Genomic DNA, 25,289 nt, shown 5'->3' on the forward strand with positions numbered 1-25,289 from the left:
CCTCAAACATTCCAATACTGTGTGTCCCTCTCCAGGGGGGGTGAACATCACCATGGAAGAGAACGAGGCAGCCTGAGTAAACACCCACACCAGCCAGGCTCAGGAGCAGGTCCACAAGGAGGCACCAGACCTGCTCACTGCACCTCCCCCACCCAAGGTAGTTAAAGTTAAGGAGCCAGGGGTCTGATGTAGGCAGAAACATGAGCAGCAGCCCAAAGGAGTGAAAGTTAGAGCTTCTCTCTGCCTTCAGTAAACCCATCATTCAGGAGAGAAAAGCAAAATACTGCAGAAGATAGAAATGAGAAACAAAAGGAAACTGCTGGACAAACTGAAGAGAACCATCTGGACTCAAAACATGAAACCTCTTTCACTCCACAGATGCTGACAGACCTTCTGAGTTTTTCCAACAACTTTTGTTGTTGTTTCATCATTCAGGAGGCCTAGTTCTGTGCTTGGATACACTGAAGCCAGCCAATAGTTCCATGGAAACATTTCACATGTTGAGGATGGAGACAAATCAACACCCAGACAGAAGATCAAGGAATCACTACTTTATTGATCATTTGGTCACTGGTTGACCTGACTTTGCTTGTGTTTCCTGTACAGGAACAAGGCCAGCAATGAAGCAGAGATCAGAGAGACAGCTGTCACAGTCAGGGCCACGATCAGGACCACCTCAGACTCCACACCTACAAAGCAATGAGAAACCAATAGTTAGTGAAGGAAACACTGAGGGGGACAATGGAAACCAGCAGTCGGCCAACTCACCACCTGGAGACCTCTCCTGCATCCTTCGCTCAGCCTCATTCAGGGACTCTGTTGCCAGCTTGGTCACATCAGTATCCAGAATCAGCAGGGGTCCAAGTGAGGCCTCACCCTCCCACTTCAATCCAGCTTCACTCTGCAACATCAAACATTCCAGTTAGAGAGAGGAAAGGGGGACCTCCAACATCTAGAGGATCAATGTCCTACCAGCTTCAGGTACAAGATCTCTCCTTCCTCTGGAACCAAACCACAACTCCCTTGTGGCACCACAGTTACCCACATGGCAACAGGCACAAATGTCAATGCTCGATTCCTCCAATGGGGTCCAGCTAAACAAGAGAAACAGCCCATCAACCAGGTTGTGCATCACATCCCAACACAACACAAGCCTGAGGGAGAGAGGGGGAAACTTACACATTGTGCACCTTCTGGAAAGTACAAGCTTTGGTCCTGGAATCCCTCTGATCCACTGGAGCAACTTTCAGATGACAGGTAATGAAAATCTGAGGGACACATTCAACACAAGTCATGATTCAGTGACTCCCTCCCAACATGGAGACCCCAATGATCAGCTTCCTCTTACCAAGGAACGGTCATCTCCAAGGAAACGGAACGCATCCAGGTCAAACCGGAGCTTGTCCAGCTCCCGCTCGTCTCCTGGCAACACAAAGGTTGAAAAGGAGTCCTCAGCTTTGCTGTCCAGGAGGCAACTGAAGAAAGATTCAAAAGGGACAAGAAGTGAATCAAGTGAAGCCATTGAGATGGGAGCAGCTGGAGAAAGCAGAGAGCTCCTTACCCATTGTGGTCAATGATGCTGTATCTCGGGGTGGAGTCCTTGTCTAGACTCAATGTAGCTACACAGTGGTCAATGTAGAGCTTCAGGGGCATGTGGTTGGTCATTGAAACAGAGGCCTCAATGTGAATGAGTTCACCCAGGTAGTAGACAGTCGAAGTGCGCTCTATAAGCCAGTCACCTGAAGTACAAGAGGACAAGGGTTAGACACAGTGGCTGTAACTCCCAGTGAGTGACTACAGGAAATCACTCCCCATCCACCCATCACATACCATTCATTAGGCGCAGAGAGAATGACAGATGCCCTTCTCCAGACTTGGTGGAGCTGAATGGGATCCAGGTGGGCTTGATGGGGTCACTGCCCACATTGCCCTTCCTGGAAAGGCAGGGGAGTCATTTCAGGACAACTTCAGAGACCACCAGCAGCTGTAGATCTTATTGACCAAGAGATTAAAGATCCTCACCTAAAGTACCGACACTCAATGGGAACGACAGCTCCATTCGTTCTCACAATAACAGATCCATGATACTCTGGGGTGTGGTTCAGGTGGGTGGTGTAGATGAGGAAATCTCCAATCATCTGAAAGAATCACATTAATCTGAATCTGAAATGAGAATGTTCTGCACAGGGGTTAACAATGAAGTCATCCCATCCCCTGGAAACAATTCAGAGGGGGATTGACAGGGTCAGTGTGAAGAGGCTGCTTCCCCCCAGCTGGAGAGAGTTTACTATTGGGGTGGTCATCTCAGGTCAGGCGTCAGTCATTTAAGATTGTGACAGGGAATTCCTTCATCCAGCTGATCATGTAGCTTAGGAATTCTGTACTCCAGAGATGTGGGAATGCTCAGTCATTGGACACATTCAAGGCAGCTGGATTTATTTTGGGACATGAAGGGAATCTAAGAATATGTTAAGAGGACAGGAACATGGAGGTTGTGTAGATGATCAGCCAGGATCTTAATGATTGGGGGAACAGGCTCGAGGGGCCTTGTGACTTCATCTTGGGTTTTAGTTGCTATGCAACCTCAGCCCTTTATCCAAAGAGTGAGATCATCAGAACAAGACCAGGATCCATGAATAGGAAAGGGAATCAACAGAAGGACAGCTTCATTTAACAGTAAAAGGAGCCACAATCAGACAATAATATGGGGCATGGAAATAGATCAGTTTAAAACCAGGGTCCCATTTATCCCAATGACTGGGAAAGTGGGAATTGTGGAGTTCCTCTTTAGTGCAATAAATTTCAATTCTCATTTCATTGCCTCCTTTTAAGAAACTCCTCAATTGGATTAAACTGGACTGAAACTGAAGTCTCCAGTTGGATTGATCTGAATGCGGGGAATAGGTCTAAAAAATCCTCAAAAACAGCAAAAGAAAAAGCTTGGAGGAACCAAAAACGCAGTTCAAGACCAATGGAGCTGATGTCACTAGTTCAGAGACACTCAGAAACCAGTTAAAGCAAAGCACAACACAGAATAGAAAGCTAGTTTGGGGCTTTATAAAGCAGGAGACTTATCTGCTCATTGACATCTCACCCAGTATTGCAATGAAGATTGGGGAACAATCTACAGCCCAAGCTTAGAGCAAGAGCTGAGGATTCCCATTACCTGCAACCTGCTGCCTCACTCATGCAGTCCATAGTCAAAGAGGACAGTGTGGTCCTGAGAGTAGATCCTGGTTGGCCGACAACCTGCTGTCCCCAAGGTCAGGTCAGCAGCTTTGATCAGGTGCCTGGTTCCAAATAAATCCAGCTGGACCCTGAGCAGCAGCTTGTCCTCTCCACACTGCACCATCACAGTCTGCAGTGGAGACACACTTCCACCCTCAGACACATGGAAATGGGAACCAAAGGGAGGCCCAGGAGGAGAGACTGTCTGAGGTACAGGGGTGGCTTTGACCCTGCTCCATGGAAACCTCTGGTCTAGAAACTGTTGCCAAGTATCAGAGCCACAAACAACTCCAACTAACACCAGCACTGGGAACAAAGCCCTCACTACAAAATCCCCCATGATACCAAACAACTTAACCATGCCTTCAGCCACCGAGCAGCACCTTTTATACACACAAGCTGCACTCACCTGACACCAATGAGACCAGAAGCAGCAACATTGAACCAATTAACCAGCCACAATCTCCACCAATGACAGAACTCATGGATTTCTTACCAGGAGGGCCGATTTTATTTGGACCAATAGGAATCACTCTGAGTTGCTCTGGTGTCACCTGACTGAATTCAGCTTCACAAGTTCTCATGTTGAAGGCACCAATAATCCAATCATCTCATGTGGATTTGTTCATTGATCCATGAGGATGAGTGGTGGGCACTGCCCACACTGACCCAGGGAGCCTGGCATTCAGACTGATAAATGGTGCGATGGGAAATGGAGACTGTCACACTGCTACAACAACAACAACAACTTGTAATTCTCTCCCAATTTTAACTTAGAAACAGTGTACAGAGAGCTTTACTCTGCATCTAATCCCAAGCTGTATCTGTCCTGGGAGTGTTCAATGTGGACAGTGTAGAGGGAGCTTTACTCAGTATATAACCCCGAACTATACCCATCCTGGGAGTGTTTGATGGGGCAGTATAGAGGGAGCTTTACACGTTATCTAACTCTGTGCTCTACGTCTCCTGGGCATCTTTTAGGGGGACATTCTAGAGGCAGATTTAATCTTTATGTAACTTGTGCTGTATGTGCCCTGCGATAGGTTCATGCTAACTCTAACTCCTATCAGAACGTGTTCCAGTCTCCAGCACTGAGGTCATTCACCTCGATGAGTATAAAATTTACACCAGGGAAGTGGAGTAAACTCTCACTCCATGAGTGCCCCTGTTTTAGTGAATCCTCCTGCATATTTATCATCGATGGGGATGTGGGATTTGCCATTTATTTTCCAGGGCAGAATCGGACATGTCCAAATGAGGTCCAGCACAGCTCGGGCGAAATCCCAGAGGTCCTTCTCTTTGGGTCAATTCTCTGCTGACAGTTTTCACCAATTCACCTGTGTCTCCGCGGTGTCACCCTCGAAAACCCTCACACGGACTCACGAGTGTGTCTCCCGAGGATTTTCTATTGAATCACCCCACACACATCAAGTAAACAACTCAGTAACTTGTATTCCCCACATCCACCGTAAACATTGAAGAAACTTTCTGGGTTTTGTCCAGTTGTTGTCTTGTGAAATTTTCTGTTCTTCACTTCTGGATACGGAGATTTAGTGATCAGAAAGTTAATTTGTGGTATGAATGTAATTAACTGGCTTTATCTGACCATCTCTATCAATGATTTTTGAGGCTTTGTCCATACAATGAGAGAGATCAGAAGGAAGCTATATTTTATTTAATTTAACCATTAGTGATTCCTGATGTAGAATTTGACTCCAATGCACTATTAGAACTGACAACGTGAATGGTTCTGAGTGTGAGAGTCTGTCTAAGGTCTGGAACTTTGAGTTTTTGAGGTAGCATCTGTCACTTGGTTTCAGAGTGTATTGTGTCTGACCATAGGGTGCCTATTGATACATGGACTGTATACTTACTGTGAACATTAGACTATAAGATAGTTTTTGTTACTTGTGTTATCCTTATAAACCCGTATATATCTTTAATGGTATAACTGTGGGTGAAGGGGTATTGTAATATAATTCATCTTCTATTGTTTAATATATGTTTTATGCATTTGTAAACAGTTCATTAGCTGACTCCTGTGACTCTGTTTAGTAGCTACTCTCCGCGTATCTAAACAAAGAAATAAAGGTTAGGGTCTCTCAGGCTGGGTCCCACTCTGGGATCAGGCTGGTCCAGGGGTGACCTCAGAAAGAATCATAACACAGATTCCTGATTTAGAATTTGACTCCACTGCATTATTGGAACTGACACTGTGAATGGTTCTGAATGTGAGGGTTTGGTTATGGTCTGGAACTTTGAGTTTATGATATTGCAGATGAACATTGCCATTGGACACGGCCTCACTAATCCCATCGTGTAGATCACAGATAAGGTCATTACCGATCACTTCCTTGTATCAGACACATCTCCCTTCCCTCTACCAACCCTCCTTTATCCCGTGTGCTTTACTAGAAATTCTCAACGTTCCTCCCTTTGTCTCTCTGTTCACTATGACATTTCTGCAGCTCCCAATCAGCTCAAGCACCTTCAATGACCCAGTCACTAATAAAACCCTTACTCTCTCCCCATACCATTCCCACTGTTGTCAGCCTCATCTCTGTTCCCTTGAATCCAAGGAATGCAGACATGAAGTGCCTCGGTGTAGCAGTTGTATGGACATCAATCACCAACACCTGGCAGTCCCAACATGTACTATTTTGTCCTATTCTCCTGACATTAAGATGTTTGTGTCACATTCCAAGGCCAGAGCTACTTCAACCCCAGACTTTAATCAGTTTTAAGCCTTATCACAGCAATATGACAGGATATCTCCTGAAACTTGTCAATGGCAAACACTTGAACAACTATTTTCACAGTATAGGACAAATTGGGATTAAAATAGATAAGTGCTTGATGGCTGGCACAGACACAATGGGCCAAAGGGCCTGTTTCTATGCTTTGTAACCATGACTCTATGACAGAAATTAAATTCCAGGGCAATTAAGGAGGTTCCTAAAGGTGAGAAAATTAATGTATCTAACATCAGCAGGGAAAAATTATTGGAAAAGCTTAAGGGGCTAAAAGCCAACTAATACCCTGGACCTGCAGATCTAGATTCCTGAGTTTTGATAGGGGAACCTGCAGAGATAGTTGATCTATGGTTATGAATTTCCAAAATTCCCTAGATTCTAGAACAGTCCCAGCAGATTCCAATTAATAAATGTAGCACTGCCATTCAAGAAAGGTGGGAGAGAGAAAATAGGGAACTATACGTCAGTTAGTCTGACATCAGCTGTCAGGAATATGCAGGCGTCTATTATTATCGAAATATTAGCAATGCACTCAGACACTCAGACTATGATCAGACAGCATCAGTGTGGTTTTACAAAAGGATGGTAGTAGTCTTTGACAAATGTATTGTAGATTTTTTTGACAATGCCATGAGTAGTGTAGATAAAGGGGAACCAATAGATATTGTATACTGGAATTTCCAAAAGACATTTGATACAGTGTCACACAAAAGATTCATGCACAAGATAAAGGCTCTTGGAGTTGAGAGCAATATATTCGCATGGATGAAGGATTGGTTAATGGACAGGAAGCAGAGGCAGTTGATTAATGGGGTATTTTCAAGTTGACAGGTTGTAACTTCAATATTGATCTCTGTCTTGAACATACTCAATGACGAGCAACTACAGACCTCTGGGGGAGAGAATTCCAAAGATTCACCACCCTCTGAGTGAAGAAATTCCTCCTCATTTCAGTCTTAAATGGCCTGTCCCTTATTCTGAGACTGTGTCCCTGGTTCTAGACCCTCCCAGCCAGGGGAAACATCCTTCCTGCATCTTCCCTCTCAAGCCCTGTCAGAATTTATACACTTCAATAAGATCACCTCTCATTCTTCTAAACTCCAGAGATTGCAGGCTCAGTTTCCTCAATCTCTCCTCAGAAGACAATCCCAGCATCCCCGGAATCAGTCGTAAACTTTCGCTGCACTCCCTCTATTACAAGTCAATCTTTGCTTAGGTAAGGAGTTTAAAGCTATGCACAATAATCCAGGTGTGGTCTCACCAAGGCCCTGTACAGCTGCAGTACGACATCTTTACTCCTGTGCTCAAATCCTTCTTTCCATAAAGGCTAACAAACCATTTGCCTTCCTAAATCTAGATTTTAAAGATATCAAAAGAAATGGGATGATGTGGGAAGGTGACTTTGAGGTAGAAAATCAGCCATGACATAACTGAATGGCAGAGCAGGTTCGAGGGGTCAAATGGTCTACTCCTGCTCCTAATTCCTATGTCCCTATGTTCCTGGGCACTTACAGCAGTGGATAGATCAAGAGTAAGTCTCGGACTGCAGTGCAACATCAAATACTCCTGGGGCTGGTACACCACAGATTAGATCTATTATTTAGCTCTCCCTACAATGTCCACCGAATACTCCCATGACAAACTCAGCCTTCAATATAGACAAACTCTCTCCCTGCATTGTCCTGTCAAGAATTTCCTTTAGGTACAGTACAGGTTACACAAAGTAATGATGCCAAAAGTTGGTTCCATGAAACACTTCCATGTCATGTACAACACATGTTAGGTACAGAGTAAATCTCCGTCTATGCTGTCCTATTAAATACTCCCAGGACGGGTGCATCACCAGTAGATACAGGGTAAAGCATCGAATACAGTGTCCCATCAAACATTCCCAAGATCAGGCACAGCATGGGTTATATACAGAGACAAGTTCTGCCCATAAACACTACTTGGTCAGCACAGGTTAGAAAAGAGAACAATTCCCCCCACATTTTCCCAAACCAACACATGTAGATCAAGTACTGCCCTTGTTAGATATAGAATAAACACCCTGCTGTACCATCCCAGCTTACACACCCAGCGCAGCAACAGTGTGGATTCAATGCAATGAGTGTTCCCTCTGGACTGCCCCATCAAAGACAGAGTAAAGCTCAATCTATACTGTCCCATGAAACATGCTTTCAGCAGGTACTACACAGGTTAGATATGGATTAAAGCTCCACTACAATGTCCCTATCAAATACCCCTGGTTCAGGTACAGCATGGGTTAGATACAGAGGAACTAACCTTCGACACTTTTTTCTGTTCATTCATGGGATCTGGGTGTCACTGGCTGGACCAGCATTTATTGTCCATTCCTAATTGCCCTCATTCAGCAGGCATTTCAAACACATGGCTGTGGGTCTGGAGTCACATGTAGGCCAGACTGGGTAAGGACAGCAGATTTCCTTCCCTAAAGGACATTAGTGAACCAGATGGGTTTTTACAACAATTGGCAATGGTTTCATGGTCACCATTAGACTTTTAATTACAGTTTTTTTATTGAATTCAATAAAATTCAAAACCACTTCCCCTGTCGCTGGAATACTAGGCCAGCAACGATACCACTATGCCACCATATCCCCTATGTCCCTATGTTACTGGGAAGTTACAGCAGGGGATAGATCAAGATTAAGTCTTGGACTGCATTGTTCCATCAAACACTCCCAGGACAGGTACAGCACGGGGTTAGACACAGAGTATAACTCCCTCTACACTGTCCCCATCAAACACTCCCAGGACAGGTACAGCACGGGGTTAGATACAGAGTAAAGCTCTCTCTACACTGTCCCCATCAAACACTCCCAGGACAGGTACAGCACGGGGTTAGACACAGAGTAAAGCTCTCTCTACACTGTCCCCATCAAACACTCCCAGGACAGGTACAGCACGGGGTTAGACACAGAGTATAACTCCCTCTACACTGTCCCCATCAAACACTCCCAGGACAGGGACAGCACGGGGTTAGATACAGAGTAAATCTCCCTCTGCACTGTCCCTATCAAACACTCCCAGGGCAGGTACAGCACGGGGTTAGATACAGAGTAAAGCTCCCTCTACACTGTCCCCATCAAACACTCCCAGGACAGGTACAGCACGGGGTTAGATACAGAGTAAAGCTCCCTCTACACTGTCCCCATCAAACACTCCCAGGACAGGTACAGCACGGGGTTAGATACAGAGTAAAGCTCTCTCTACACTGTCCCCATCAAACACTCCCAGGACAGGTACAGCACGGGGTTAGACACAGAGTAAAGCTCTCTCTACACTGTCCCCATCAAACACTCCCAGGACAGGTACAGCACGGGGTTAGACACAGAGTATAACTCCCTCTACACTGTCCCCATCAAACACTCCCAGGACAGGGACAGCACGGGGTTAGATACAGAGTAAAGCTCCCTCTGCACTGTCCCCATCAAACACTCCCAGGACAGGTACAGCACGGGGTTAGATACAGAGTAAAGCTCCCTCTACACTGTCCCCATCAAACACTCCCAGGACAGGTACAGCACGGGGTTAGACACAGAGTAAATCTCCCTCTACACTGTCCCCATCAAACACTCCCAGGACAGGTACAGCACGGGGTTAGATATAGAGTAAAGCTCCCTCTACACTGTCGCCATCAAACACTCCCAGGACAGGTACAGCACGGGGTTAGATACAGAGTAAATCTCCCTCTACAGTGTCCCCATCAAACACTCCCAGGACAGGTACAGCACGGGGTTAGATACAGAGTAAAGCTCCCTCTACACTGTCCCCATCAAACACTCCCAGGGCAGGTACAGCACGGGGTTAGATACAGAGTAAAGCTCTCTCTACACTGTCCTCATCAAACACTCCCAGAACAGGTACAGCACAGGGTTAGATACAGAGTAAAGCCCCCTCTACACCATCCCCATCAAACGCTCCCAGGACCGGTACAGCACGGGGTTAGATACAGAGTAAAGCACCCTCTACACCTTCCCCATCAAACACTCCCAGGACAGGTACAGCACGGGGTTAGATACAGAGTAAAGCCCCCTCTACACCATCCCCATCAAACGCTCCCAGGACAGGTACAGCACGGGGTTAGATACAGAGTAAAGCTCCCTCTACACTGTCCCCATCAAACACTCCCAGGACAGGTACAGCACGGGGTTAGACACAGAGTAAAGCTCTCTCTACACTGTCCCCATCAAACACTCCCAGGACAGGTACAGCACAGGGTTAGACACAGAGTATAACTCCCTCTACACTGTCCCCATCAAACACTCCCAGGACAGGTATAGCACAGGGTTAGATACAGAGTAAAGCTCTCTCTACACTGTCCCCATCAAACACTCCCAGGACAGGTACAGCACGGGGTTAGATACTGAGTAAAGCTCCCTCTACACTGTCCCCATCAAACACTCCCAGGACAGGTATAGCACAGGGTTAGATACAGAGTAAAGCTCTCTCTACACTGTCCCCATCAAACACTCCCAGGACAGGTATAGCACAGGGTTAGATACAGAGTAAAGCTCTCTCTACACTGTCCCCATCAAACACTCCCAGGACAGGTATAGCACAGGGTTAGATACAGAGTAAATCTCCCTCTACACTGTCCCCATCAAACACTCCCAGGACAGGTACAGCACAGTGTTAGATACAGAGTAAATCTCCCTCTACACTGTCCCCATCAAACACTCCCAGGGCAGGTACAGCACAGTGTTAGATACAGAGTAAATCTCCCTCTACACTGTCCCCATCAAACACTCCCAGGACAGGTACAGCACGGGGTTAGATACAGAGTAAAGGTCCCTCTACACTGTCCCCATCAAACACTCCCAGGGCAGGTACAGCACGGGGTTAGATACAGAGTAAAGCTCCCTCTACACTGTCCCCATCAAACACTCTCAGGACAGGTACAGCACGGGGTTAGATACAGAGTAAATCTCCCTCTACACTGTCCCCATCAAACACTCCCAGGACAGGTACAGCACGGGGTTAGATACAGAGTAAAGCTCCCTCTACACTGTCCCCATCAAACACTCCCAGGGCCGGTACAGCACGGGGTTAGACACAGAGTATAACTCCCTCTACACTGTCCCCATCAAACACTCACAGGACAGGTACAGCACGGTGTTAGATACAGAGTAATGCACCCTCTATACTGTCCCCATCAAACACTCCCAGGACAGGAACAGCACGGGGTTAGATACAGAGTAAAGCTCCCTCTACACTGTCCCCATCAAACACTCCCAGGACAGGTACAGCACGGGGTTAGATACAGAGTAAAGCTCTCTCTACACTGTCCCCATCAAACACTCCCAGGACAGGTACAGCACGGGGTTAGATACAGAGTAAAGGTCCCTCTACACTGTCCCCATCAAACACTCCCAGGACAGGTACAGCACGGGGTTAGATACAGAGTAAAGCTCTCTCTACACTGTCCCCATCAAACACTCCCAGGACAGGTACAGCACGGCGTTAGATACAGAGTAATGCACCCTCTATACTGTCCCCATCAAACACTCCCAGGACAGGTACAGCACGGGGTTAGATACAGAGTAAAGCTCTCTCTACACTGTCCCCATCAAACACTCCCAGGACAGGTACAGCACGGGGTTAGATACAGAGTAAAGCTCTCTCTACACTGTCCCCATCAAACACTCCCAGGACAGGTACAGCACGGCGTTAGATACAGAGTAATGCACCCTCTATACTGTCCCCATCAAACACTCCCAGGACAGGAACAGCACGGGGTTAGATACAGAGTAAAGCTCCCTCTACACTGTCCCCATCAAACACTCCCAGGACAGGTACAGCACGGGGTTAGATACAGAGTAAAGCTCTCTCTACACTGTCCCCATCAAACACTCCCAGGACAGGTAGGTTAGGTGCAGAGCAAAGCTCTCTCTGCTCCTGTTTGTCAGTTATGGCCCAGTTGGCAACACTCTCCTTCTGGGTTCAAGTCCCACTCTAGAACCTGAACACAAATATTTACATGGACACGCTAGTGAAGTACTGAGGGAGTTCTGCACTGTCAGAGGTGCAAGTCTTTTAGCTGAGATACTAAACCGCTTGCCCCTGTAAGGGTGGGATAAAATATTGAATGGCACTATTTTGAAGAGAGATGAGAGTACTCTCCACCATCCTGGGCAATATTTATCCCTCAAACAACATCAGGAAAACAGATTACATGCTTATTATCACCCTGCTGTTTATGGGATCTTGCTGTGTGAAATCTGGCTGCCACATTTTGCGAATTACAACAGTGACTCCGCTTGAAAGGTATTTCATTTGCTGAAAAGCACTCTGAAATATCTGGCGGGCATGTTAGGTTCTATATAAATGCAAATCCTTCTTTTGTTCTTTTTTTAAACTGTCCAAGCAAAGAATCCCAGATCAGGAAGAGTATTTGCTTAGATACAGTGTAAAGCTTTTAACAGGAGCAGAGAGAGCTTTGCTCTGCAACTAACCTACCTGTCCTGGGAGTGTTTGATGGGGACAGTGTAGAGGGAGCTTTACTCTGTATCTAACCCCGTGCTGTACCGGCCCTGGGAGTGTTTGATGGGGACGGTGTAGAGGGAGCTTTACTCTGTGTCTAACCACGTGCTGTACCTGTCCTGGGAGTGTTTGATGTGGACAGTGTAGAGGGATTGTTACTCTGTATCTAACCCCGTGCTGTACCTGTCCTGGGAGTGTTTGATGGGGACAGTGTAGAATGAGCTTTCCTCTGTATCTAACCTGGTGCTGGACGTGCTCTGCTAGTATTTGATGGGGCAGTGTAGAGCGAGCTTTACTCAGTTATGATCCTAGCTGATGTTACTACTGGGCAGGTCAGATCCCAGAGTGAAACTTGGCTTAAATCCTAACTTTGCTTTTTTAAGAAAGCGTGGAGGAAAGTTACTGAACACATTCACAGGAATCTGCTGATGAACTTTTAACACAAAAATTAAAACATTTATTGAACAAGAAAAAGGGAGACTGCTACATCAGACTCAAAGGCTGGAAAGATCTCAATACAAACACAAGAAAAATATTCAAATATTCACTATTCCGTCACCCCAGCTATCTCTTTACAGACATATACAAATTTGGAAAGATAAAACTATTTACATATCTATGTTGTACTCTAATATTCAGGGTAAGCATGTGGCACAAGTGAACCAACTGTGATCAGGAAACCCACACTCCACAGTAAATGACAGATGCAACCAAAGCAGATTCCGTGGATTTCTCAAAAACCTACGCAGACACTTGTTACACTGTGAGCCAATCAGCTTCTCTGAAACTGTCTTTCATACAAGGGGTTCCATTCTCCACATTCGAAGAACCCACCTTGGAATTCTGTCCACATGTCATCCCCACTTGGTTGGCTTCAACAAGGATTCAATACCAATCTCGCCGTCTGAGATTATTTCTCCTCGATCACCAGAGAAAGAGGGAGCTTTACTCAGTATCTATCCCCGTGCTGTACCTGTCCTGGAAGTGTTTGATGGGGACAGTGTAGAGGGGACTTTACCCTGTATCTAACCCCGTGCTGTACCTGTCCTGGGAGTGTTTGATGGGGACAGTGTAGAGGGAACTTTACTCTGTATCTAACCCCGTGCTGTACCTGTCCTGGGAGTGTTTGATGGGGACAGTGTAGAGGGAGTTATACTCTGTGTCTAACCCCGTGCTGTATCTGTCCTCAGGGTGTTTGATGGGGACACTGTAGAGGGAGCTTTACTCTGTATCTAACCCCGTGCTGTACCTGTCCTGGGAGTGTTTGATGGGGACAGTGTAGAGGGAGCTTTACTCTGTATCTAACCCCGTGCTGTACCTGTCCTGGGAGTGTTTGATGGGGACAGTGTAGAGGGAGTTATACTCTGTGTCTAACCCCGTGCTGTACCTGTCCTGGGAGTGTTTGATGGGGACAGTGTAGAGGGAGATTTACTCTGTATCTAACCCCGTGCTGTACCTGTCCTGGGAGTGTTTGATGGGGACTGTGTAGAGAGAGCTTTACTCTGTATCTAACCCCGTGCTGTACCTGCCCTGGGAGTGTTTGATGGGGACAGTGTAGAGGGAGATTTACTCTGTATTTAACCCCATGCTGTACCTGCCCTGGGAGTGTTTGATAGGGACAGTGTGGAGGGAGCTTTACTCTGTATCTAACCCCGTGCTGTACCTGTCCTGGGAGTGTTTGATGGGGACGGTGTAGAGGGACCTTTACTCTGTATCTAACCCCGTGCTGTATCTGTCCTCAGGGTGTTTGATGGGGACACTGTAGAGGGAGCTTTACTCTGTATCTAACCCCGTGCTGTACCTGTCCTGGGAGTGTTTGATGGGGACAGTGTAGAGGGAGTTATACTCTGTGTCTAACCCCGTGCTGTACCTGTCCTGGGAGTGTTTGATGGGGACAGTGTAGAGGGACCTTTACTCTGTATCTAACCCCGTGCTGTACCTGTCCTGGGAGTGTTTGATGGGGACAGTGTAGAGGGAGATTTACTCTGTATCTAACTCCGTGCTGTACCTGTCCTGGGAGTGTTTGATGGGGACAAGGAAGAGGGAGCTTTGCTCTGTATCTAACCCCGTGCTGTACCTGTCCTGGGAGTGTTTGATGGGGACAGTGTAGAGGGACCTTTACTCTGTATCTAACCCCGTGCTGTACCTGTCCTGGGAGTGTTTGATGGGGACAGTGTAGAGGGAAATTTACTCTGTATCTAACCCCGTGCTGTACCTGTCCTGGGAGTGTTTGATGGGGACAGTGTAGAGGGAGATTTACTCTGTATCTAACCCCGTGCTGTACCTGTCCTGGGAGTGTTTGATGGGGACAGTGTAGAGAGAGCTTTACTCTGTATCTAACCCCGTGCTGTACCTGTCCTGGGAGTGTTTGATGGGGACAGTGTAGAGGGACCTTTACTCTGTATCTAACCCCGTGCTGTACCTGTCCTGGGAGTGTTTGATGGGGACAGTGTAGAGGGAGCTTTACTCTGTATCTAACCCCGTGCTGTACCTGTCCTGGGAGTGTTTGATGGGGACAGTGTAGAGGGAGCTTTACTCTGTATCTAACCCCATGCTGTACCTGTCCTGGGAGTGTTTGATGGGGACAGTGTAGAGGGAGATTTACTCTGTATCTAACCCCGTGCTGTACCTGCCCTGGGAGTGTTTGATGGGGACAGTGTAGAGGGGGCTTTACTCTGTATCTAACCCCGTGCTGTACCTGTCCTGGGAGTGTTTGATGGGGACAGTGTAGAGGGGGCTTTACTCTGTATCTAACCCCGTGCTGTACCTGTCCTGGGAGTGTTTGATGGGGACAGTGTAGAGGGGACTTTACCCTGTATCTAACCCCATGCTGTACCTGTCCTGGGAGTGTTTGATGGGGACAGTGTAGAGGGAGTTATACTCTGTATCTAACCCCGTGCTGTACCTGTCCTGGGAGTGTTTGATAGGGACATTGTAGAGGGAGCATTGCTCTGTATCTAACCCTGTGCTGTACCTGTCCTGGGAGTGTTTGATGGGGACAGTGTAGAGGGAGCTTTACTCTGTGTCTAACCCTGTGCTGTACCTGTCCTGGGAGTGTTTGATGGGGACAGTGTAGAGGGAGTTATACTCTGTGTCTAACCCCGTGCTGTACCTGTCCTGGGAGTGTTTGATGGGGACAGTGTAGAGAGAGCTTTACTCTGTATCTAACCCCGTGCTGTACCTGTCCTGGAAGTGTTTGATGGGGACAGTGTAGAGGGAGTTGTACTCTGTATCTAACCCCGTGCTGTACCTGCCCTGGGAGTGTTTGATGGGGACAGTGTAGAGGGAGATTTACTCTGTATCTAACCCCGTGCTGTACCTGTCCTGGGAGTGTTTGATGGGGACAGTGTAGAGGGAGATTTACTCTGTATCTAACCCCGTGCTGCACCTGTCCTGGGAGTGTTTGATGGGGACAGTGTAGAGGGAGCTTTACTCTGTATCTAACCCCGTGCTGTACCTGTCCTGGGAGTGTTTGATGGGGACAGTGTAGAGGGGACTTTACCCTGTATCTAACCCCATGCTGTACCTGTCCTGGGAGTGTTTGATGGGGACAGTGTAGAGGGAGTTATACTCTGTATCTAACCCCGTGCTGTACCTGTCCTGGGAGTGTTTGATAGGGACATTGTAGAGGGAGCATTGCTCTGTATCTAATCCCGTGCTGTACCTGTCCTGGGAGTGTTTGATGGGGACAGTGTAGATGGAGTTATACTCTGTGTCTAACCCCGTGCTGTACCTGTCCTGGGAGTGTTTGATGGGGACAGTGTAGAGAGAGCTTTACTCTGTATCTAACCCCGTGCTGTACCTGTCCTGGAAGTGTTTGATGGGGACAGTGTAGAGGGAGTTGTACTCTGTATCTAACCCCGTGCTGTACCTGCCCTGTGAGTGTTTGATGGGGACAGTGTAGAGGGAGTTGTACTCTGTATCTAACCCCGTGCTGTACCTGTCCTGGGAGTGTTTGATGGGGACAGTGTAGAGGGGGCTTTACTCTGTATCTAACCCCGTGCTGTACCTGTCCTGGGAGTGTTTGATGGTGACAGTGTAGAGGGAGCTTTACTCTGTGTCTAACCCCGTGCTGTACCTGTCCTGGGAGTGTTTGATGCTGACAGTGTAGAGAGAGCTTTACTCTGTATCTAACCCCATACTGTACCTGTCCTGGGAGTGTTTGATGGGAACAGTGTAGAGGGAGATTTACTCTGTATCTAACCCCGTGCTGTACCTGTCCTGGGAGTGTTTGATGGGGACAGTGTAGAGAGAGCTTTACTCTGTATCTAACCCCGTGCTGTACCTGTCCTGGGAGTGTTTGATGGGGACACTGTAGAGGGAGTTATACTCTGTGTCTAACCCCGTGCTGTACCTGTCCTGGGAGTGTTTGATGGGGAAGGTGTAGAGGGAGCTTTACTCACTATCTAACCCCGTGCTGTACCTGCCCTGGGAGTGTTTGATGGGGACAGTGTAGAGGGAACTTTACTCTGTATCTAACCCCGTGCTGTACCTGTCCTGGGAGTGTTTGATGGGGACAGTGTAGAGGGAGATTTACTCTGTATCTAACCCCGTGCTGTACCTGTCCTGGGAGTGTTTGATGCGGACAGTGTAGAGGGTGTTTCACTTGGTTTCAAATCCTGAACACTCAATCTTCGATTGCTGAGCACATTTTCATATCTTTGGCCTCGCTGAGCAGATCACCACTGCTCCAAAAGGGACCTTTGTCCTTATGGACCGCAGCATGGTGTCACCAAACTTAGGATGCCCTCTCAGATCTTCAGGCTTCTCTGAAGCCCATATTACTTCAAGTCCACATCCCAGAGCTCACTCTGTTTAATTCAGAGGCTATTGCTCTGCTCCTTTTTCTCAACTTCACTTAACAGGATCTGTATCTGATCACTGTCCTTGTCCCTTACCTGGGGCTGTCGTCTGGGAAATCTTTCTGCCCCATTCCCTGGTTTGGGATTTTCTTCTTGGTGTGGGACATTCTCTCTGACCCCTCCCCGTGTCCTGTTCCCTGGGACACCTTCTCTCGAATGGCACTCCTCTTCAGGTCACCTGACCTGTAGTTTTGGTCTCTTTCACACTTTTTCTTTTTCTCCTGTGCCCGGTTGCCGGCCTGAAGATCTGAATATGGACCAACAGCGCAAGTGCATTTCTGGCCGACACATGTGCAGAAGTCCCAAGGCCCAAGGGGATCTGTAGTCCCTGAACTCCCAAACTAAACTCAAGGTAACATCAGAGTTTGCTGCACAATGTCCCATCAGACACTTGCAGAACAAGTACAGCACCACCCAGTTACATAGAAAAGCTGCCTCAAACTGCCCTGTCAACCAGTCATGGGCCAGTTTGAGAGTAAAACTCACTCTACACTGTTTCATCAGACACTGCTATGAATGTAAGGCCATATGAAATAGGAACAGAAATAGGCCAGTCGGCTCCTTGAGCCTGCTCTGTTGTTCAATAAGATCACGGCTGATTTGTTTGTGTTTCAATGCCCACATTCCCATCTACCCCGATAGCCTTTTGTTCAGTTCATCTGCCATTTCCTTATTATCTACTATTAAGAACCCTATTTAAATACCTGTAGAAACTCTTGCTATCAATTTTTACACTTCTAGCCAGCTTCCTCTCATACTCTAATCACTTTTTCCTGATTAACCTTTTAGTCATTCTTTGTGGTTCTTTATATTCTGACCAATCATCTGACCTGCCACTTATCTTTGTGCAGTTATATGCTTTTTCTTTAAGTTTGATGCTTTCCTTAACTTCTTTAGTTAACCCCAGACAGTGGGTCCTCCCCTTAACATTTTTCTTTATGGGAGGAATATCCTTATTCTGAGTATTCTGAAATATGAAATATCTTCCAGTGCTTCTCTATTGATCTACCCTCTAGCCTAGTATCCCCGTTCACTTCAGCTAGCTCAGTTTTCATGCCCAGTTGCTCTTATTTAACTTTGAGGGTGACTCAGATGACTCCCAAATCAAGTACAGCACAGCTTATGTAGTGAGTGGAACCCACCACCACACCCCCCCCCCCCCCACCCCCAGGCCTTCTGGTCCCTTTAAACAATCCTAGGTCAGGTGTAGCATGGGCTAGATTAAGAGTAAAGCTACCTCCTCATTATCCCAGCAAAAATTCCCAGAGTAAGTGCAGCATGGATTATGTACAGTGCAAAATTCACCCAACATTGTCCCATCAAACATTCCCAGGTCAGGCACAGTACAGATTAGATGCATTTTTTCATTTCTTTCCCCATTCTTTAATCCTATCCCAGGACATAACTAGCAGAAGAGAGAGTAATGGTTCTCCAGCCTCCAGAAATATACTGGGCCATCCTGACTTTCAGCAGATTCCAGCATAAAACTCCACAGCTCATGGGAATCAGGCAAATGTCTAAAACTAATAACTATAAAACAGAAAAAAGGGAAAATAAGAGGGACAGTGCAAGATATTGGAACAAAAAGTTGATTGAAGTTGAAATCTGCTGTATCATTGGACAGTTTGCTAGTGCAGCACCAGCAACAGGGACTTGAGGGAAGAGAGATTACTTGTGAGGAGGAAGTTACCAAGTTAAGCACTCACAATTAATTAATTTAACTAACAATGCTATCCTCAAAAGATTAATCCTTGACCCCCACTGTCCTACTGCCCCCTTTCCAACCTCCTTTTCCTCTCTAAAGACCAGATTTTTGTCCAGTCACTCAACCTATCTATATCTGTCTGCAAACTCCTCGTCCTCTTCACAACATACTTCCCTCCTATCTTCGTGTCATCTGCAAATTTAGCTATCATTTCTTCACTCCCCTCATCTAAGTCATTGATGTAAATTGTAAAAAGTCGAGGCCCCAGTACAGACCCCTGTGGGACTCCACTCGTCACATCCTGCCAATCAGGAAAAGACTCTCTGTTTTCACCCAGCCAACCGTTCTTCTATCCATGCCAATATGTTACCCCCTACACCATGAGCTTTTATTTGCTCAATAACCTTCAATGTGGCACCTTATCAAATATTTTCTGGAAATCCAAGTACAGCACATCTACAGGCTCCCCTTTATCCTCAGTGCATGTTACTCCTTCAAAGAACTCCAATAAATTGGTTAAACATGATTTCCCTTTCACAAGACCATGCTGACTCATCCCGATTACCTTGAGTTTCTCTAAGTGCCCAGCAATAATCTCCTTAATGACTAATTCTAACACCTTCCCCACAACAGACATCAAGCTAACTGGCCTAGGGATTCCTGTTTTCTGCCTCTGTCCCTTTTTGAATAGAGGGGTTATAATTACTACTTTCCAGTCTGATAGAACCTTTCCAGAATCTGGTGAATTTTGGAAAATTAACCCCAGCGCATCTACTACCTCATTCGCCACCTCTAGAGTGAAGTTCATCTGGACCCGGAGACTTGTCAGCCCGCAGCTCTATCAGTTTGCTCAGTACTGCTTCCCTAGTGATTGTAATTTCACCAAGTTCCTCTCTCCCCTCCACCTCCTGATTTACAGCTATTACTGGAATGTTTCTTGCATCCTCTATAGTGAAGACAGAAGCAAAATATTTGTTCATTTCATCCACTATTCCCTTATTATCTACTATTAACTCCCCATTCTCACTCTCTTGAGGAAACCACTCATTTTACTTACTCTTTTCCTTTTTAAATACTTGTAGAAACTCTTGCTATCTGTTTTTACATTTCCAGCTAGCTTTTTTACAATTTATATCAATGACTTAGATGAGGGAAGTGAAGGCATGGTAGCTAAATTTGCAATTATATGCTTTTTCCTTATGTTTTATGCTTTCCTTAACTTCTTTAGTTAACCCCAGATGGTGGGTCCTCCCCTTAAAATTTTTCTTTATAGCAGGAATATACTTATTCTGAGTATTCTGAAATCTCCCCTTAAATATCTGCCACTACCTCTCTATTGATCTATCCCCTAGCCTAGTATCCCAGTTCACTTCAGCTAGCTCAGCTTTCATACCCAAATAATTGCCCTTATTTCAGTTTAAGATACTAGTCTTAGACCCACTCTTCTCCCTTTCAAACTGGATGTAAAACTCAATCATAATGTGGTTGCTGCTACCTAGGGGGTGCCTTTACTCTGAGGTCATTAATTAATCCTGTCATATTACACAATACCAAGTCTAATATAACCTGCTCTCTGGTTAACTCAAAAGCATTCTATGAACTCCTCATCCAGGCTACTACTACCAATCTGATTTTATCAGTTTGTATGTAGATTAAAGATGTCTGTGATTATTGCTGTCCCTTCATCCCACACACTCAATATTTCTTCTTGGGCAGAATATTACGCTCAGTATGCGGCTGCACGCCCACCGACAATTAAAAGGCCTATTAAGGCCATTAAGAAGCTAATTAAATTCAAATTTGCACTGCCCATCTAACCTAATGGGCAGGATGAGGTTTCCGAAAGCAAATAAACATCAAATAAAAATTTTATTTTTGAATTAAAAACATGTCCCAGCTCACATGACAGAGTCGCATGAGGGAACATGTTTTATGATAATTTTATTTCCTTTATTTTTTAAGCAGCGCTTCAACTCTCTCAGGCAGCTCCATGCCTCAGGGAGATTATGAAGCACCCTCTCACTCGTATGCGTGAAGTTCGCATTGTGCCCACTCGCCCTCCTCTCCTCGCCCGGACAGGTAGTGCTGAACGTTGCTGCTCGTGTTCCACGCTGGGCTGACCTTAATTGGCCCGTGAGCGTGAAATTGCGGTGCGAAGCCAGTCCCAGTCGGCTTCCCAACCCCCACCCCCATCGAGGGCAAAATCCTGCCCCTTGTGTACTTTGTCCTACATTGTGGTTACTGTTAGGGGGCTGTGGACCACTCCCATTCATGACTTCTTTCCCCTCCTATTCCTCCTCTCCATCCAAACCGATTCTACATCCTGATCTCCTGAACCAAGGTCATCTCCATCTATTGCACCAATGCCATTCTTGATCCACAATGTAACCATGTATTCTGATCTGAAAATACAGAGCTTGCACCTAAACGGCAAGAGTGATGGCGCAGTCGGAGCAGACACATCTGCAAAGTTAGTGGGATATTCTGTACAAGCCAGCACTGAAAGTGCTTTATTGGCCTTTGTAGACCTGGAGCCAAATTCAAAATAGCGAACACAGCAGCTTGCAGTGGTACAGGTCTTCAATTTGAACAAAAAATGGAAGGCACCATTTTTTTTCCGTTCATTCGCCAGGCCAGCATTTATTGCCCATCCCTAATTGCCCTTGAGAAGGTGGGGGTGAGCTGCCTTCTTGAACCGCTGCAGCCCATGTGGTGTAGGTACACCCACAGTGCTGTTAGGGAGGGAGTTCCAGGATTTTGACCCAGTGACAGTGAAGGAACGGCCGATATATTTCCAAGTCAGGATGGTGAGTGGATCGGAGGGGAACTTCCAGGTGGTGGTGTTCCCATGTGTCTGCTGCCCTTATCCTTCTAGCGGTTATGTGTCTGGAAGGTGCTGTCGAAGGAACCTTGGTGAATTCCTGCAGTATACCTTGTAGATGGTACACACTGCTGCTACTGTTTGTCAGTGGTGGAGAGAGTGAACGTTTATGGATGGGGTGCCAATCAAGTGGGCTGCTTTGTCCTGGATGGTGTGGAGTTTCTTGAGTGTTGTGGGAGCTGCACTCATCCAGGCAAGTGGGGAGTATTCCATCACACTCCTGACTTGTACCTTGTAGATGGTGGACAGGCTTTGGGGAGTCAGGAGGTGAGTTACTCCCTGTGGGATTCCTAGTCTCTGCCCTGCTCTTGTAGTCACAGTATTTATATGGTTAGCCCAGTTCAGTTTCTGGTCAATGGTAACCCCCAGGGTGTTGACAGAGGGGGCTTCAGCAATTGAATATCAAGAGGTAATTAAGCAACTGAAAAGGTATAACAAACATTGCATTCATTTTCAAGTACTTCCCTCAATTTGGGTCCATTGAGATGCTACTGGTTGCATTATCAGTCAATCCATTTGGAATGTAGCTGGGTAAAACTGAGCTAAAATATGATTCCTCACCAAAAAACATTGAGGGTCAGGGTGAACTGACTGAGGGCAGGATTAGGTCAATTGATCTGGAAATTGGTCAGGAGATGGGGTCTCGTATATGCTGAAGGTTTTAACGAGTCTTCCGAAAACAAGTGCTCATCAGCATTCTATGGAATAGTTCATACAATGTGTTTTTAATCCTCAACCGTGTCTGGCCCATCTCCCATGCTTCCACCCTCACACCTTCTCCTCCCTCCCAGAACCACGATAGGGTCCCCCTTGTCCTCATTTATCACCCCACCAGCCTCCATATTCAAAGGATCATCCTCCCCCATTTCCGCCAACTCCAGCATGATGCCACCACCAAACACATATTCCCTTTACCCCCCCCCGGCAGCATTCCACAGGGATCGTTCCCTCTGGGACACTCAGGTCCACTCCTCCATCACCCCCTACACCTCAACCCCCTCCCATGGCACCTTCCCATGCAACCGCAGAAGGTGCAACACCTGCTCCTTTATTTCCCACCTCCTCACTGTCCAAGGGCCCACACATTCCTTTCAAGTGAAGCAGCTTTTCACTTGCATTCCCTCAATTTAGTCTACTGCATTCATTGCTCCCAATGCGGTTTCCTCTACATTGGAGAGACCAAACACAGACTGGGTGACCACTTTGTGGAACACCTGCGGTCTGTCCACAAGCATGACCCAGACCTCCCTGTCGCTTGCCATTTCAACACTCCACCCTGCTCTCTTGCCCACATGTCTGTCCTTGGCTTGCTGCATTGTTCCAGTGAAGCTCAACGCAAACTGGAGGAACAGCACCTCATCTTCCGACTAGGCACTTTATAGCCTTCTGGACTGAATATTGAGTTCAACAATTTTAGATTATGAAATCTCTCCTCCATCCCCACCCACTTTCCAATCCCCCCTTTTTTTCCAATGATTTATATAGATTTTTCTTTTCCCACCTATTTCCATTATTTTAAAATGTATTTCCATCTATTGTTTTATCTCTAGCTTTTAGCCTATTTCAATCCCTTCCCTTCACCCCACCCCCACTAGAGCTATCTGTACCTTGCTCGTCCTGCTTTCTACCCTTAATGTCCCTATTAGCACATTCTCTTAGTTAATATCACCACCTTCAACGCCTCTTTGTCCTTTTGTCTATGAATCTTTTGGTTATCTCCACCTATCACTGGCCCTCTATCCAGCTCTACTTGTCCCACTCTCCCCTTAAACCAGCTTATATTTCACCTCTTATCTATTTTTCCTTCATCCTGTTGAAGAGTCATACGGGTTTGAAACATTAACTGTGTTCCTATCCGCAGATGCTGTCAGACCTGATGAGTTTTTCCAGGTATTATGGTTTTTGTTCTACAAAAGGTGGGTTCACTCAAAATTTCTAATGCTCATTTAACTGTATAATAAATACACCCAACATTATGTTCAACTCCTAAAGTTATGAAATTAAGCTGTTGCCATCACAATTTGTCACAATCTCAGTAGCAAAGATCAGAGACTAGTAGCCAGTGAAACATTTCAGTCTGGGAGGAATTCGAACAGGTCGCAGATGTGAGAAAGGGACATCCCTATGGGTCTCTAATTCTGATACTTGGGCACAGAATTTATGGGCCAGGTTTGACGCAGATCCAAATAGGAAAATATAATAATTTTAAATTATACTGGGAGAAGGATAATTACCCAAATCCACATTTGAAGTATGCATCACCCAACTTCAGTTAAAGTTTTGAGGAGCACAATTCATTAAGCCTGTGTAAACATCCTGAGTCATTGTTTTCCTACGTCTAATGCACATGAGTACCTTTTACAGTTGTAAACAGATAGAAAACTGTCACATTCACAGATTTGTGTTTGCAGGTAGCAGCAGTGTACTTTCCAACTCTCTGAACTTGAAGTGGGCAGCTTTGTACAGAGAAACACATTTGTAACAATGTCACTTGACAGTCAGTGTGTAATCACTGGAAACTATTTGACAGTCAGATGAATTATAATATTCATTGCGTCTTCACCATTCTGACCTGTAGGCACTCTGAGAAAAGGATCAGTGAATACGGGACCGAATCACAGAAATGTTACAGTTCAGGAGGAGGCCATTCAGTCCATCATCTCCGAATTTGCAATCCCCTTAGTGCCGCTCCCCAACCTTCTGCCTGTAACCCTGCACACTCTTCCTTTCCAAGTAACAATCTAATTCCCTTTGGAACGCCTCCACCACACTATCAGGGAGTGCATTCCAGACCTTAACCACTCACTGTGTGAAAACATTTCTCCTCATGTTATCATTGCTCCTTTTGCCAATTACTTTAAATCTGTGCCCACCAATGGGAACAGGTTCTCCCCATCTACTCTGTCCAACCCCCTCATGATTTTGAATACCTCTATCAAATCTCCTCTCAACTTCCACTTCTCCAGCAAAAACAGTCCTAACTTCTCCAGTCTATATTGGTAGCTGAAGATTCTCACCCCTAGAACCATTCTCTTGAATCTTTTCTGTATTCTCTCCAATGCCTTCACATTTTTCCAAAAGTAATGATGCTCAGAACTGGACACAATACTCCAGCTGAGGCCGAACTACTGTCTTATACAAGTTCAACATAACCCCCTTGCTCTTGTGCTTGCTTTATGCCCCTATTAATAAAGCCTAGGATAGTGTATGCTTTATTACCCGCTCTTTCAACCTGCTCTGCCACCTTCAATAACTTATGCACATGTGCACCCAGGTCCCTCTACTGCTGCACCCACTTTCGAGTTGTACCATTTATTTTATGTTGTCTCTCCATGTTCTTCTTGCCAGAATGA

General features: G+C 46.1%; 1 protein-coding gene across 1 annotated transcript; it reads right to left on the reverse strand.

The window, feature by feature from the left end:
- Positions 1–567: 567 nt before the first annotated feature.
- LOC121271243 (zona pellucida sperm-binding protein 3-like) lies at positions 568–2,138 on the reverse strand. The gene is made up of 8 exons (XM_041177067.1): positions 2,023–2,138; positions 1,831–1,934; positions 1,562–1,739; positions 1,349–1,475; positions 1,180–1,268; positions 1,009–1,094; positions 769–894; positions 568–689 (listed from the first exon to the last, which is right to left on the reverse strand). The coding sequence occupies exons 1-8, from the start codon at positions 2,136–2,138 to the stop codon at positions 568–570; spliced, it is 948 nt and encodes a 315-aa protein (XP_041033001.1).
- Between the last annotated feature and the right edge of the window lie 23,151 nt (positions 2,139–25,289).

This window comes from Carcharodon carcharias, chromosome 30 (genome assembly GCF_017639515.1).
Source record: "Carcharodon carcharias isolate sCarCar2 chromosome 30, sCarCar2.pri, whole genome shotgun sequence".
In the NCBI taxonomy this organism is placed as follows: domain Eukaryota; kingdom Metazoa; phylum Chordata; class Chondrichthyes; order Lamniformes; family Lamnidae; genus Carcharodon; species Carcharodon carcharias.